This window comes from Penicillium robsamsonii (genome assembly GCF_028829455.1).
Source record: "Penicillium robsamsonii strain IBT 29466 chromosome Unknown utg000002l_segment0_segment0, whole genome shotgun sequence".
Lineage (NCBI taxonomy): Eukaryota > Fungi > Ascomycota > Eurotiomycetes > Eurotiales > Aspergillaceae > Penicillium > Penicillium robsamsonii.
The window spans coordinates 778,707-794,762 of NW_026643220.1; the positions used below are offsets into that span (position 1 = coordinate 778,707).

Here is a 16,056-nt window from a genome sequence, read left to right on the forward strand (position 1 = left end):
TTCGCGATATAATTCAGGATATGTGGGATAGGAAATTGGCTTTGAAATTGAAACTTTCAAAAGAATGGTCAAGGGAGGAAGAGGAGAAGAAGAGGAGGAGATAAAATGAGAGCGGTGCCCTGACCAGCGAGGAAAGGAAGTCGACGGTCACGCTGAAGACGTCGGTACCTTTATTGGGAACGAGAGTGCTAATACTTAATTGACGATGTTGATCTCTTCGATCTACCAATATCGACTCACAACTGTTGACGTCGGTCCTTGGTAGAATTCAATGACCCAATTGTATAGAAGATATTTCTTGCCAAAGTCTGTATTCGTAATATCCCAGCTGATGCTCATTAGTAAACATGCGGGTGATAGCTAAATGGAGGAAGATGTTTAATACTGATCGCAACGTATTTGTTGCTGCAGAGTCACAGGCAGTAAGTTGATTCTAACCTGGCAATCATTACACGGAATTTTTCGTTGTCGCCCAGATTGGCGGTTGGCGGTTTGGGCTGCTGGAAAATTCTTGGGTCTAGGTCTTCGACACTAGTGACTTAGATAGGCCGGCATTCGACCCGTTGCGGGTGTGGGTATTCATCAAATTTTCTTCTTAGTAAGGCGACTCCAATCCAATTATTACAGGGATTATGTGTGTTTACGGAACTGATCTATGATGAGTTCTGATCGGGCCGAGAATGAGTGGAGACGCTCCCGGTAGTGCGATTATCGGACTCCGGCCAGATGACCGAGCTGCTTATCGGCTTATCGTCGGAGAACCTTCCGACACCGCATCTTTCCGCGCCGTCGAGAACTCCAAGATTTCTAGCAACAGAGTTAATTAGTTACTGTCTTGCTTCCGTATCATTGAAGCAATTTAAATTTCCTCGCAGTCATCATGACCTCAGCTCAGACAGCCCATATTATAGGCCTGGGCAGCATTGGGTCCTTTGTTGCCCACTCACTTCGGTCTCTTCCCAACCCACCTTCCGTCACCTTACTTGTCCATCGATCAAATCTCTATGAAGAACTAGCTTCCAAGCGGTGGAAGATAGGTCTACGACTAGGAGAAAACGGCGATCTACACGAAGTAGGGAGGTTTGACGCAGAGATGCTGGGAGAATCGGCCGACTCTCACCCGATTTATAACTTGATAGTTGCTGTCAAAGCATCCGCCACGGTGTCTGCCCTCGAGCCCATTCGACATCGACTAGGGTCACATTCGACAATCTGTCTCTTTCAGAATGGACTAGGTCAGGTCGAAGATCTCAACAAACGCATGTTTCCGGATGTTTCCACACGACCAACATACATCTTTGGCATCATGCGTCATGGGGTCTATCTGAGATCTTCGACCGAGGTTATTCTCGCGAGCTCGAATGGTTCTGCTGCTCTAGGAATCGTAGGAAATGAAGAACTTTCATCAGGGCCATCCAAGCCTCAGTTCCTACTAGATGTTTTGCTTAAATCTCCCGCCCTTCGTTGTGAAAAGATGGAGTGGCCACATCTTCTTCGGGAGCAGCTGCTGAAGCTGGCTGCGAATTGTGTGCTCAACCCTTTAACGGCATTACTAGATGTGCGAAACGGTGACATCAAGGATAACCGTGACCTCTGGCCTCTGCATTGCCGCCTTCTCAAAGAAATCTCGATGGTTTATGGGAAACTTCCCGAGCTCCAGAACTTTCCGCGCGATCTGGCCCATTTCTCAGTTGAAATGCTTGAAACTGTTCTATTGGACACGATTAATAAGACAGCACAAAACTCGAGTAGTATGCGCGAAGATATTCGCAAAGGCCGAGGGACGGAAATTGAGTATATCAACGGCTGGATCGTCAGGCGTGGCCGGGAGTTGGGAATCGATTGCGTGGTCAATGAGTCTATAACACAACTTGTACTTGCAAAGAGCCACCAGAACGGAAGGGATAAGAATTCCCAGACTTGGAAAGCAAAATAATATAGACTAGATGCTGCGTTATAGTAGCGGGGGTTATCTATTCTTTGGCATGGCGTGTAAATTTGCACAGGGCATTCGTGTCTGAAGCTAATGTAGCGTAGGTCAACGGCGAGGCCGGTGTCCCGTGAAAATGAGAGTGTGGGACATACCTCGCGTGGAATGTGTATTATGAGAAGTAGCCGCGTTACATCTCCTCTATGGTCAGGCCTACATGCCGGAAATGTCTCTCTGCGCTCTTCCCCCTTACTTCGACGATGTCAACGCACCAGTCGAGGAAGGCATCGAATCCTTGGTCCGGGTTTTCTCCGTAAGACTGCTAATTTCGCCGAATGAAGGCTTTCAATTCAGCAACTCCTTACTAGGATTTAAGTCTGGAGAGGTTGGAAGCAAAAAGACCAGCTTTACTTCGACTTCTGAACACATATGTCCTATTCGCTCCGAGTGATGAAAAGATGCGTTACTTCGGCTCGGGCCATTTCCCACAATGCTTAAGAAGCTGCGCAATAAAATCCTCAAAGACGGACGCATAAATTAAGCCTTAGAACACTCGAAACAAAATAATGCTATCTTAGGCATACGCAGGAAGTATCTAATATCGCTTGTCACGATGGAATTTAGATACTTAGACTAGTGCTATACCTAGTGGGGACCAGCCCGTTCTCCTAAAGCCTATCCTTTTATCACATTTAAACTCATCCATATAGACAAGGTTATAAGACTGGAAGTCAGAGAAAAAGTGGAGGTATTCGTCACGCAGGTCTAGATTATGCCCTCGGGCCTTGACTCGGGCGGTGTTTTTTAGACCAGCCTTTGGGCGTAAGAGCGCGGCTGATGCTCGATTTCGCTGCTTGAATAGCGAATTCGTCTCACAGGAAAGTCGCCATTTCGTCAAGGTACACGATGGGCTTTTTGAGTAGACAATCACATAAAGCCTCAGGCATGATTAGGGTGATGCTACGAGATCGTCTGCCTTTATTAGGCGGTGATTTGACGCTGCCGAACTATTGGAAGAGATTCTTATCAAGAGCTAAGGATTAAACATATTAAGAAAATGTTACCAACAAGGCACTTTGGCGGAGTGGTTAACGCGATGCCCTGCTAAGGCATTTCCCTCGGGAGCGTGTGTTCGAATCACACAGGTGTCGTCTTTTTTTTCCCTTCATGTTGTCCGTTTTATCAGGTTAGCCTTTTAATTTTTAATTCGACCACATGATGATATATATATGAGGGTCGTTAGAGACATCTCTTCTAGAATAAACACTAAAGGTTTATTTAGGAGGTAAGGTAGTCTTTTGAATATCTAACTATAGAGAAGAGCCCGGATTTTTCTAGATTATACTCGGTTCTACTCCACGCGGCCCAACAACCCCTCTTATACAAAAACTAGTTGAATGCAAAATGAACATTTTCTATGGGAGCTACATAGAAAGGGGACCTCGAAAGAAGTATATACAACATATCTCAACTACCTACCTCATCATCGATATATATATACATAATATTTTTTTTTTTTAACATATAGAGTTATAATACAGCCTATTACATGCCAGGTTAACCAACCAAGAAAGAGTGCACTCAACTAAAGATGGAGAGGAAAGAAGGAGAGAATAAGCAAGCGGTGAATTTAGAGGATCTTATAGCAGAGCTATCCCAGCAAGCAAACAATCTCTTTCATAATTAGAAACGATACCACTACCCGAGTAGGAATAGTAGTAACTGAAGAACAAAGGAAACAAAGAAAGCAAACGAAAGCATGTAATAGCGTAGATCGTGACACCCGTGGACGCTATAGCTACTACGAAACCGGTCTCGTTAAAGGGTTTTTTTTTTTAAATAAGATCGAACCACCCTCGAATAATTTTCGGGTCTTCATATTTCGCACGTTTATAATTATACCTTCTCGAGAATCGACTTGAGAGTATAGGATGTCGTTTTATGAACCCAATTTCCACCTACCGAAGTAATCGAGGTATTTCCGCGCTTTTCGATACATTTCTCGTATAGTAGAAGGCCGGGGGGCGAATCCGCGAGGACCCATAGAGGGTATCCATTTGTAAAGAGATTCCATTTTAGTTTCTATCTATTCATAGTTACCGGCGGGTGCTCTAGGACGAAATGCATCACCAGCGAGGTACTTTAAATCAGCGTGCCACCTCGCGAATAGTGCTGGTTTCTTGATTCCTAAAAGCCCCGATGGATAATATGATCCTACCCTCTTGCTCCATTGAATTCCGAGAGTTTTGAGAGCCAATTGGTGGCATGGTGGGTGCTTGAACTACGGAGTAACCAAGGGCTAATTCATGGACACGTTTCGTGTTAGGGGGCCCACTCGCTTGTGAAATACGTTACTTTACAAAAATATACGAAGATAAAAGCTACTCTTGTAAAGCTAAATATGTAGACTAGGTTCTTGATATTGACTCACCTCCTAGAATTGAACGAGGTCGATATACAGTTTCCCAAATATCTTTTGAATGCGGCCGGCCATAGAAAAGGTACATTCTGCATTCAACCCGTGCAGGGCCGAGTACATATATATGTAGAGGTTGAGAAATAGGGGTACCGATTTTAAAACAAGAGTAATTTCTTATATAGAGCGTGCGTGAAGTGAGATATAAAAAATAAATCGACACCTGTGTGATTCGAACACACGCTCCCGAGGGAAATGCCTTAGCAGGGCATCGCGTTAACCACTCCGCCAAAGTGCCTTGTTATTACTAATTGGTCTTTTCTAAAAGCTATATATACTATGCATTTATATATTGATTACGCTTGTTTCCGGCTCAGTAATTGATTGGCTATTATTGCTTTGAGTTGTACTCTACAAAGTTGTGTTCGATATGAAAATTGACCACTTTGGGTAATACATGGGCGGACGCGGTCAATGTATATACTTCACACTCTAAACGGTGCCAAGCGGGAATTTCAGCCTTCTAACACAAAGACTCCAAATCCGATAAGATGCTAGGACCCTGAACATGTCATGGCTAAATAAAAAAAGACACACTTCAACAGGATACCCCAATAACTCCTGGACCTTGTTGTTGCGCCTGAAGCTGGTTCTGTCGACATCCGCTAATGTCGTCAAGCTGCAAGCTACCGCCGTCTGTACTGGTAGGTAGGGAACGATTGGACATTCGGATTACACGGGAAGTCGCTTATTTCTAGTGGCGATGCTCCTAAAGGCAAATATCTGTTATGTAGCCATATCAAACCGGGGATCATGCACTTCCGTACCTCTACTGATTGACTATAACAAGCAGTTCGATCGATTCTACATCTCGCCGAGAGAAGATTGTGTTTACCGCTCTTAATTCTGTGATATACTACGTGTTGATTGATGTTCTTCATTCCACTTTACCCCCATACGTTGGCGCTAAAGTAACGACACCCAAGCAGTGTTATGATATGAGGGTCATGCAGATGGACCCAAGATGTATCATCCAAGTTGATACTGCAGTGTACCAATCTGAGCATTATTTTGACATTACGAAGCATATCCTAAGCATCCGTGGAACTGAGTAACTAACCAACCTACTAAGGTTTCATCTGATTGTTTACCCAGTGCAATTAAGTGGTCGACTAAGTAATCACCCTGTCTAAAGCGGCAGCACCCGATCGGGAAATTCGCACCTACGACATAAAGCCCAGTACATACTGCTACACATATAGTACCTACCAGTCATGTTGATTCACGCTAATCTTGGTCTATTACCTTAGGATCCTATCTTACTTGGGTACACGCACATATCTATATATATACAAGTTCAGGGGCCCGCAAGCCTGCAAGGTAAAAGGGTTTAGTATCAATAGCGTAGATAGTAATACAAAGGATACACTAGTACATCCTTCGACTAAATGCCCTCGACATCCAAGATTCAATCACTACAAAACATACTCTCAGCAGCTCTATGACCAGTAGTAATACAAGCCCAAGAGTGACCATTACTATCAGTGATAACTCCAGCACCGACATCATATTGAACACAGGTCATCGTGCCAAAATACTGCTTCAGCCACTCAAAAATATCACGGCCCATGTTGATGTCCTCATCTTTGTTAGGCGATGCCCGACAGGACATAGCAGCACTGGGCCTAGGAAGAGCGGACAGGTCGACCGACGATGTCGTCTTAAAATTATCCCGCTGCAGTGTATCAAGAATACTACGCACAGTACTGCCAGGATGATCACAGACATGAATATGAGCCTGCTCCTCGGAGCGCGTGGAGACACTATTTATTGCAAGTGTTCCTGTATCCCTAATCCCCCTGTTTCTGAGTGTATCCTGACCAAGCCGAAATCCTCCGTCCATGTCAGCAGCAGAACTCAATTGCAAAATCCCTGGTATCAAATCCGTAGTTGTAATCAAGTCCCCACCACCGAGGACGACCCACGAAGGGGAGTGATTGGGTTGAGGTGGGCCAACGCCAATTGAAGGGCTGGCGATGCAAGTTGTCTGTGTTCCAGATTGGAAGTCGCGAATGCACCTGCACAGACTGGAAAACCAGATGTAGCAGCCGTTGCATTCGGAATTGGCGTTCACACAGCCCGAGTAACATCGAGAGAGCTCGGCTCGAGGTATCACGGGGGACGCGGGGGGTGGAGGATTGCAGTTGATAGGACACTGTCCCGATGGTGTAACGCACACCAGGTCCTTGGGTGACGGTGAGAAAGTTGATGGGCATGTACAACCGCTCACGTCCATCTTGGCAATGTCATCTGACGTACACAGGGTTGTTCCGCCTTGTGCGATGCCAACAAGGACGGCGCCTGTGTCATCCGTAGCATTGAGAGTTTCCTGTCCGAAAATTGGGGTCACCAGGAAAAGAGAGACGGCGAACGGAACGCAATGCCTATAGATCTTCATTGTGATGGACCGGAGGTCAACTGGGAGCAAGTGAATTGCACGAAGATCTACTTTTCCACTACGGTGGCGACTATTGCTGAATATTTGTAGACAAGAAAAACAAAAACCATGATGTAAGCCTGCCGTATAGATGGGTGTCAGCCCTCTGAACCTCACATTTAATGGGACCGGCTCTCGTTTCCGCAGAGCTTTCAAGGTTAATCAATTTCGACGTCCAATGAAGATGAATCACTCGAGATGTACATTGGATCGTCGCCGCATATTGAAGACTTAGATCAGATGAACGGTGTTGTGTTTCGGTACAAGAAGAAACGGGGAAATATCGCGAGTGAGTTGTTAATCAAGATATACTAGTCAGAGTGAGAGACAGCAATAGTAAGGCCGCAATCCTGAGATCCAAATTTTAGGATTCTTGAAATTAGGTCCCACCTTCACAATGACATCTACAAGCAACCGCTTATTAGTTGCCGCCGCTTTTATAAGGGCGCTCAGAGTCAGGCTGAGTAAATTTCAATCCGGGCTCAGACTCAGTCACTGATCACTCACTGATTACTCAGAGATTGATCAGAGCCATCCATTGAGCACTCAGTCCACGCTCAGTCCATACCCAAAGAAGCCCTATCTCAACGGCCGTTGAGAAAAGCCGTTAATGAATTTACCCGTTTAGCTTCGAGGCTGCCGAACGATCTCGAGGGCTTTCCGGCGTCGTCTTCGTCGACGCCAACACCAGCGGACCAGCCCGCGTCCCACCAAACGGCCCGGCCACCACCTCAAACCCTCTACTACTAACAACCTATAGTAGGGGACGACACAATGCTACAGCCCTCACCTACAAACCCTATCGTCACTCAGGCTACTTCTCACCCCCAGCATTCTGGCATAGAAACGGCGAGTGATTTGCTGGCCCGGCCATTGCCGATACTCACTCAAGAAATTGGGACCCATCACCCATCAAACTCTCGGTCATTTATTTCAGTGAGATTGTTCCATGAATGGACCTCGTTTAAGGACGACGTTCGTGAAATAATTCAAAACACTGATCTGAATGGGCTTGTCCCGTGCACGGATGTCACTGGTGACACCTATGTGATTGGAAGTGAACTTGGCCTCACCGGGCGGTTCGACAAGCATGTCTGCGACGCCGTCTCTCTAGCGTGTAAGTATGCCGGGCTCCCTTTGCAATTCGGCGATCGTCAAGCCGCGCTTCCTCCGACTGACGTGATTCCTGACGTCGTTCTTCTTCAACCTGGTCAATACCGGAAGACCATTCTACCAACCGAGCTGAAGACATTCTGGACCGTCAGACTCGATGCCTACCAAATCGGCGCTGGCTGGTCCAGTATTAGCCCACTGCAATGTCATCTCGGTAACACGTCTGAATGTTTTGTCGAAGGCACACGATTGACAGATATCTAGGCCACCTCGTTGAACAAATGAGAGACAATAACACAGTTTATGGTGTGTTATCCACGTATACGCATACCGTATTTCTCAAGTGGTCAAGGATTGCCGATTCCAGATGACGAAACCTATCCCATAAGCTACCACATCATTTTACCAGGATTGAAGATCACATTGAAATGCCAGCCTTTATTTTGCCGGGACGATGGGTGCCATCTATAAAAGTGGATGGTTGCACGTGATGGGACTAGCGTGTTGCATTTTATTGATGCAGCTTACTCAGGCCGCTCACCCTAACCCAGACTCAGTGAGCGGATCAGGGCGCTCAGGGGCGTGCTCAGTTGTACTTAGTGAGCAAAAAGCGGCAAGGACTGAGTACTAAAGCGGAAAGGGAACGCCAAGAAGTGGCAGAGGAAACATAGGTGCCCTGCATAAGGTAAGACTACACATAGGACATAAAGGCAAAGGGAGCAATCTACAAAATAGAGTGTACGGAAATCCATGATTTCATTTCAATATCGTCATGAGAATATAAAGACCACAAAAGCTTTTTCAAAGACCACAACACTTAGTTGCCGAGCTTCTGGCGGGCGAAGTTGGGCAGGACAAAGCTGGCGCGGTGGATGTCCTGGTTGTAGTAGCGGCAGAGCTTCTGCTCCTCCTCGGCGGTCCAGGTGCGGAGAGGCTCGCGGACATTGCGGGTGGCGTCCTTGGAGCAGACCATGAAGCCAATCTGACCGGAGGGGTAGGTGGGGATGGTGGTGTAGGCGTACTCGGCGACGGGGAAGACCTCCTTGCAGGACTTCTTAAGCTCGGCGATCATGTCCAGGTGGAGCCATTGGTTCTCGGCTGTTAGATAAAAAGCACAGCTCCGCAAAACCGAGCCCGTAAAGCGGGTTGGTTGCGGGGTGGTGCGAACAAAATTAGCGTGTGATCCTTTTGTTGGAGAGATGACAAAGTGGGGGGGAATAAACAATCAAAGAGTGATTGTTCTACGAAAAAGGGGGAGAAAAGAAAGTGACGAACAACCTTGGGTAGTGATGACACCTCCCTCGCGGAGGGCAGACTTGAGCAGCTCGAAGTAGGGCTTCTGGAAGAGGCTCTCAGCGGGACCCTCTGGGTCGGAGCTGTCAGTGATGATAACATCGAACTCGTTCTGGCGGTTCTTGAGGAACTCGAAGCCATCACCAACGTGGGTGTGGGCGTTAGGGTGCTGGAAGCCAATGGCCATGCCGGGGAGGTACTTCTTGGAGACACGGATGACAGCCTCATCAATGTCGCAAAGAGTGGCCTCCTTGACAGAGGCGTGCTTGACGACCTCACGGAGGACACCGCCATCACCGCCACCAATGACGAGGACCTTCTCGGGGTTGGGGTGGGAGTTCATGGCGAGGTGGGTGATCATCTCCTGGTAGGAGAACTCATCGCGCTCGGTGCACTGGATAACGTTGTCCAGGACGAGAACGGTACCGTAGTCGCTGCTCTCGAAGACGAGGACATCCTGGTACTTGGACTTCTCGTGGTGAATGATCTGGTTGACCTTAAGGCTCATGGCCTGACCGGGCCACATGCCGGACTTCTCGGAGAACCAGCCATCTGTAGGACATTAGCATGGCAAAACTAGAAGGCGGGGTAATAGAGGGGTGGTGGACACATACCCACGATGGTGGGGTGGGTAAGCTCGCTCATTTTGATATGTAAAGAAGAGAATTGACGGGGGAAAATAGATGATGAGTAGAAAGCAGAAGAGAGTCTGGAGAGACGAAGCATTCGAAGAAAAATGGCACGGCGGAAGTTTGGCCTTTTTGGGCGAATTTTTTGCTTCTTGCTTTAAGTGGGGAACCACTGGGCTGCGACCAACCCCCAGTCATCCTTAAAAAACAGGACTGGAATTCTAACATAGGTACTTGGTATTATTACCTTCTAATGGCCCTTGATTGATTGCAATTTCATCCAGTAGACATGTCCCATGTCCATAATTGGGTATGCACATCTCAAGAACCAATAGAGAGCTCTAGAAAGACGCTTACTCAAGCTTCACTTCAAAAATAAGAATATAAACCCATCTCAACGCAAAAAAGATGGTAGATAAAAGGAAAATCACATGGTCGATTGCTTTCTAGTTACTGTACAAGCATACAGCTCTCCCCCAAACTGCAGAGTCTTGGGTGTATCATGCTCTGTTATACCAATCCAACCTCACTCCAAGAAACAAATTGAAATAATTTACTCTTCGTTACCACCCTCGAGAAGACGACCGGGCTTGGAGTTCAGGTACTCGTTGCTAAGGTATCAAATTAGCGCATCGATAGAAGCGGCTCGTACGGTCATTCTTACCGCTCAATGGCCCAGTTCATGACAGCGTATGCGGCAACGAAGGGGGGACAACGTAGAGAACCTGGTGACGGAACCGACGGAAGACGTTGAAGATAGCAGCATGGCCAGCACCGGCGAAAGGCTTCTGACGGTTGGCGGACAGCGAGTAGGTGGCGATGCGCTGGGGGGTCGGGCAACCTGGAAGGAGGATATTAGCGATTCGTTCGAATTGAATTCTCCTGCGTGTTCCACTGGATCTTTCTCCATTCCTGGTCGTGATCTTTCATATCGCGAAAGGGGTCGGTTTCTTGCGCATGCATCGGGTCCGTATGAAAGGTTCAAGGGTTATTGTCAAACGTACCGAATTCACCCCAGTTGCCGATGAAGCTATAGAAAGCAAAAGTTGTCAGTTAACTGAAATACAAAAAGTAGAAGTCATTGGATCTATTGAAGCCCGACTGAATTGACATCTTTTGGGAATTGCATTGTGTAGCCGGGCGGGTAACGCATCCGGGAGACCGGTTCTCAACCCACGACACCAGGAGCAAACGCGAAACGACTTACTGTCCGTTCTTAGGGTCCACAGAGCCACCCATTGTGAATGATTTCTGGTAAAAAGAGAGGAGTGGGTGGAGAAAAGGGTATGGAGGTAGCGAAATGAGTGAGGAAAAGACGTGAGTCGGGCGAAGTTGGAGGTTTGGAAAGATGGGCACTAAACCCGATTGGGAACACTCAGAGTGAGCAACGGGAAAAGCAGACATCATCTCCATCATCCGTCCTCATCACCTCGCCCTCCACCTCCAACCATGGCTCAAATCCTCCAAAATGTTTATCGGCTGGCCTTCCCCGTAGCCATTGGGGGTATGCTAGTTCAAAATTCCCTTTACGATGTTAAGGGTGGCACACGAGCTGTCATCTTCGATCGAGTGTCTGGTGTGCAAGAGAAGGTTGTCAACGAAGGAACACATTTCTTGGTCCCTTGGTTGCAGCGCGCAATTGTCTACGATGTCCGAACGAAGCCTCGTAACATCTCCACCACGACAGGAAGTAAGGATTTGCAGATGGTCAGCTTGACGCTGCGTGTGTTGCACCGCCCGGAGGTGCCGAAGCTGCCGCAGATCTACCAGGTGTGTATCTCCTATGATCCCCAAGCATCTACCGAAACAAAAGATTAACCCGAAGTTATCCAGTCATACGGTACCGATTACGATGAGCGTGTCCTCCCATCCATCGGAAACGAAGTTCTCAAGGCCATCGTGGCCCAGTTCGACGCCGCCGAGCTGATCACACAACGTGAAGCTGTCTCCAACCGTATCCGTACCGACTTGATGAAGCGTGCCGGACAGTTCAATATCGCGCTCGAAGATGTCTCCATCACACACATGACCTTTGGAAAGGAGTTCACGCGAGCCGTCGAGCAAAAGCAGATCGCTCAGCAGGATGCCGAGCGTGCCCGATTCATCGTCGAGCGTGCCGAGCAGGAGCGCCAGGCTAACGTCATCCGCGCTGAGGGTGAAGCCCTGAGTGCCGAAATTATCAGCAAGGCCGTCGCCAAGGCTGGTAGCGGACTGATTGAGATCCGTCGTATCGAAGCCAGCAAGGAGATCGCCCAGACTTTGTCCGCGAACCCCAACGTTACTTACCTACCCAGTGCAGGAGACGGAAAGGATGGAAACAAGGGCACTAGCATGTTGCTGGGTCTGCGGAGTTAGGGGGGTATTATAAGGCTCGGGGATTTATGGGCCCCGTTTTTACAACTCATTGAATGTACCAATTAATCGCAATCTTTGCCGCGACTTGGGGCGAGCCTGGCCTCGTGGCGTGAATTTGGAGTGGTCTGAACTAAACCACCTTTCTTATCTGTAGCAATACCATACCTCACTCCACACCTCTCTCTTTTTGGATGACTCAAATCGTATTGTTCGTTAAATGGGTATTTATATATCAGGATATAGGACACATCAGATCTACAAACGCCGATACACATGCATCTGGAAGCGCATATCTTCCAAGCCTGCTCCTTCGCCAACATCATACCGCAGACGCACTGCGTCCCGTCTCCACCATCTCGAGTCCTGAGTGTATACGCACTCCCACTTGCCCTTCGCCACATTCAGCAGCGTATGGTCAAGCAAGAACTTCATCGGATAGTTCCTCTCTTGTGGTTCGCCATCCGGTCCTTTTGTTCCTAACTTCAAAGTCGAATAGCTGCCGGGACTATCAACAACCAGAAGCACCGCACCAGCAGGAAGAATTTCCGTCATTTTGAGCATGAAACCGGTGGTCTTTGGCATAGAGGTAGAGAAGAGCTCATTCAAAGTGAACATGATAGGAACGAGGACGGAAGTGAAAGGAGTAGACAAGGAAGGGCCGAGCAGAATTTCTTTCAGGTTCTCCTCGGGAAGAGTCAGGACATCCGCGCGACGGAAAGCCACCGAGAATGTTTCACTGGCTACTTTCTCCGACAGCAACGGGGGACGATATTTTGTGGTCTGCGAAAATGGCACATCAGCCGATGTGATGGTTCGCGAAAGCCTGTCAACAACGTCCGACCAGTTTCCGATATCAACAGCCATGACGGAGAGACTGGGTGCGCTGGCACCTTGATCTTCAACTTCAGGCTTCTTCTCGTCTTGAGATTCCTTGTCTTCAAGAGACACGCTGGCAACGCGTTCCTCTAGAGACTGGGTTTGGGAGCCCATGTCTCTCCACGCGGCTGCAAGAGCAGCGATCTCTGCACCGGCTCCGCCACCAATTGACACAACACGGGTGCAAGGATTCTTGCTTCTAGCACGGCCTCGCGTGTTTTCCTCTTCCTCTTTCATCCAACTCAAAACTCCCTTCAACAGGCCGGCATATCCAAGTGACCGGGACGCACTCCAACGCAAGGCATAGGCGCGCAGGAGATCCTTACCTGCCTCGGTGAAGGCAGAGTCAAAATCGCGCTGGTACAAAAGCCCCTTAATTGTTTGGATGAGAGATTTAATATCTAGTGGTTCATCTTTATTTTCATCTTGTGTTTCAGTAGGGTTGGTATCCTGGGTTGCAGATTCCAATTCTGCGACTGGGTTGCCGAGGAGGGCTGTTTTGAATACGTCCAAAAGCAGTTGCTGAAGGGTGAGAGGAATTGTGCTGACAAGGTTAAGTCCGGAAGACTCTTCTTCCTCAGCTTGTTCGGCGTCGGCTTTGGCTTTTTCGGCTTTGCGATTGGCGTGCTGTTTGTTTGCTGGTGGCGCTTGCTTTGGTTTTTGCGATTTGGCTTTCGGACCTGGGGACCTCCTGCGGTTTCCCTGACGTGGGGCGTGAGGCATTATATATATTCGACGAGAAACTCGTTTCCTTTGGTCTTTTGTGAGGAATGTGACTGTCTTTAATCGAACGTGGGGTGGAATTTTGAACTTTTTTCCCTTATCGTTATCGGCGTCTCCACTATCAACCTTAGTCTATAAACCCTCGAGGCCTCGACATTTGCCTTAATTATTGAACTTCTTCGAGAAGTTTATGTACAAACTTAAAGAAATAAGATATCTCAAAGCATCTTCAATCTTGTTGCATCTCAGGAACTTGTGTAGATCAAGATATATCAAATGCAGCCTATATAATGATCATTGTGGAGATCTTTCTAGTCCAGAATCAGAGCACCGAGCGCGTAGGAGGTCCTGAACACAACCAACGAAACACATATGCTTGACAGCCTTCAATACAACGACTGAACCTTGCGCAATTAAACTGGTACCGTAATTGTGCAACATCTCTATGATACATAACATCGGCTATATGTATCGACGCCGCCTCTATTGTTGATCAAGGCGCTGCATTTTATCCAGGAAAAAGTCATACTCTAGCAGAGAATAGAACTACAAACGAGATCGGTATCTCAGGTTTGTAATCACACTTTAAAGGAGGGTTGACAGAAATAATTATCGCCTTGCCAATATCTCGGCTTAGAGTAGTAGCAAGGCAGTACGGAATTGAAACATTAGATCTGACAAGATGAATTTAGAATATCTCCCCTCTTTAATCTTAACCAGACTTAACGATCTAGGCAGTTGTCAAGACCGTCCTAGCTGTCTTTCATTGCTAGAAGTATAGGACGCTTTGGCTGCCAGTACGAAAGAAACACCCGATGTTTGCAAGTGATATACTTATGTCTGAGCCAATTTTGTGTTTCATACAGAGCTATAGTATATTATCAATAACGTATGTAGTATTATATCTAAATGTGCGGGTCGAAAGCAGGAAGTAAAAACTGTATAAATATCTGTTGATCAAGATACACGCGATGTACTTGAGAGTAGTTACCTGAGGGCTTTGTTACAAATCTATCCCGGTCATGTGTGTAAAGCCGATGCATCAGGCAAAAAATGGAAGAAATACCTACAATAATACATAGCGTGCTGTGATATACATTTTGTCGTTCTTGCGATTATCGCACTATCCCGAGCAACCCGAGCAGCCACACTTCCGCCTAGAACGCTGCCTACGCCCTACACCCACGAGATTATACTTCGCTATCCAAAGCCACATGAAGACAGGCGGAGAAAGTGACTTAAGAAAACACGAAAACAACGCACCAAGGCCATCATGTGATATCGCGTTGAGCCCCTCGCGCGAGTCAAGGACCGAACCCGCGATCCGCGTAATAATGAGTCACAGCCTAGTGCTGTCAGCCAAGGAGTCATATCGGTTGTTCGAGGGTATTATGACCAAGCTTGACGCCTCATAGGCCACTGTCGGGAGCCTCGACCTCCGTACGGAGCCTGTTAACAGCGGTCTTTTCTCCTAACTCCGACCTTCTAGATATGGACGCCGCCAGCGGGGCTTCCGAGACGGCCGTGCTCACGAAGGTCTCGCCAGAGCCTCGTGGGAGCCTGCAAGACAAGGGCGTCTGGGATAGAAGTGGTGTGGCTGAAATGTTTGCCTGAGAACTATCGCTATCGCGTGGAAGCCTAGGTGCCTTAGGAGTAAAGAAATGTCACGTTCATGAATATCATTGGCTGCCCTATACTTCGAGTATCAGCGTGCATATCTGGTTCAATGCCACGAGGAACCATCGTATTTGGGGCTAACAGATGGTTTCTTGGGGTTATGGATTACAGAGCAAGGCTACTATGATTGGAAAATACGATTTCGTAAAGATGATATTATTCGTACAATCTGCTATTAATCAGGAACAAATCGCACTAAAAGTCGGGAAGCAAACACTCGGGTATATGAGGCGAGGCAAGGCTGTAAACCGCCCCTGGAAACAACACCGCCTGGCCCATATGAAAGCATCAAGCTAGAACGCCGTAAAGACTGGGAAGGTCACTCCTTGAATTCTTGAATCCTTGCAGAACGCGCAGGATCCAAAATCTGATTTCAGCTCAGAGAAGAGCCATCCAATCCCAAATGCTACACAAAACAAAGAAAACAAAGTCGCAAAATTGACTCAAAACAAAGAGAGAAAGCATAATTGAAAATTTTTTGAAGCCCATTGGTTGCTTCGATAAACGCCCACATGATGCATAGGTCAAATCCGTAGACGTTTCAATC

General features: G+C 47.5%; 7 protein-coding genes across 7 annotated transcripts; 3 read left to right on the plus strand and 4 right to left on the minus strand.

Annotated features, from left to right (window-relative positions):
- Nucleotides 1-880: 880 nt before the first annotated feature.
- Nucleotides 881-1,936, plus strand: N7447_003543 (ketopantoate reductase family protein; the record flags this gene model as incomplete). Its single annotated transcript, XM_057227818.1, has 1 exon — nucleotides 881-1,936. One exon carries the CDS (start codon nucleotides 881-883, stop codon nucleotides 1,934-1,936), a length of 1,056 nt encoding a protein of 351 aa, XP_057087159.1.
- A 3,878-nt stretch (nucleotides 1,937-5,814) lies between these two features.
- Nucleotides 5,815-6,804, minus strand: N7447_003544 (uncharacterized protein; the record flags this gene model as incomplete). The annotated part of the gene is made up of 1 exon (XM_057227819.1): nucleotides 5,815-6,804. The coding sequence occupies one exon, from the start codon at nucleotides 6,802-6,804 to the stop codon at nucleotides 5,815-5,817; it is 990 nt and encodes a 329-aa protein (XP_057087160.1).
- An 813-nt stretch (nucleotides 6,805-7,617) lies between these two features.
- On the plus strand, nucleotides 7,618-8,220 carry N7447_003545 (uncharacterized protein; the record flags this gene model as incomplete). Its single annotated transcript, XM_057227820.1, has 1 exon — nucleotides 7,618-8,220. The coding sequence occupies one exon, from the start codon at nucleotides 7,618-7,620 to the stop codon at nucleotides 8,218-8,220; it is 603 nt and encodes a 200-aa protein (XP_057087161.1).
- Nucleotides 8,221-8,773: 553 nt separating this feature from the next.
- On the minus strand, nucleotides 8,774-9,894 carry N7447_003546 (spermidine synthase; the record flags this gene model as incomplete). The annotated part of the gene is made up of 3 exons (XM_057227821.1): nucleotides 8,774-9,054; nucleotides 9,235-9,801; nucleotides 9,864-9,894. 3 exons carry the CDS (start codon nucleotides 9,892-9,894, stop codon nucleotides 8,774-8,776), a joined length of 879 nt encoding a protein of 292 aa, XP_057087162.1.
- A 537-nt stretch (nucleotides 9,895-10,431) lies between these two features.
- Nucleotides 10,432-11,117, minus strand: N7447_003547 (ubiquinol--cytochrome-c reductase subunit 8; the record flags this gene model as incomplete). The annotated part of the gene is made up of 4 exons (XM_057227822.1): nucleotides 10,432-10,489; nucleotides 10,566-10,719; nucleotides 10,883-10,908; nucleotides 11,086-11,117. The coding sequence occupies 4 exons, from the start codon at nucleotides 11,115-11,117 to the stop codon at nucleotides 10,432-10,434; spliced, it is 270 nt and encodes an 89-aa protein (XP_057087163.1).
- A 176-nt stretch (nucleotides 11,118-11,293) lies between these two features.
- phb1 (prohibitin subunit PHB1) lies at nucleotides 11,294-12,233 on the plus strand (the record flags this gene model as incomplete). The annotated part of the gene is made up of 2 exons (XM_057227823.1): nucleotides 11,294-11,648; nucleotides 11,712-12,233. The coding sequence occupies exons 1-2, from the start codon at nucleotides 11,328-11,330 to the stop codon at nucleotides 12,231-12,233; spliced, it is 843 nt and encodes a 280-aa protein (XP_057087164.1). The 5' UTR covers nucleotides 11,294-11,327.
- Nucleotides 12,234-12,488: 255 nt separating this feature from the next.
- Nucleotides 12,489-13,832, minus strand: N7447_003549 (25S rRNA (uracil2843-N3)-methyltransferase; the record flags this gene model as incomplete). Its single annotated transcript, XM_057227824.1, has 1 exon — nucleotides 12,489-13,832. The coding sequence occupies one exon, from the start codon at nucleotides 13,830-13,832 to the stop codon at nucleotides 12,489-12,491; it is 1,344 nt and encodes a 447-aa protein (XP_057087165.1).
- Nucleotides 13,833-16,056: the final 2,224 nt, after the last annotated feature.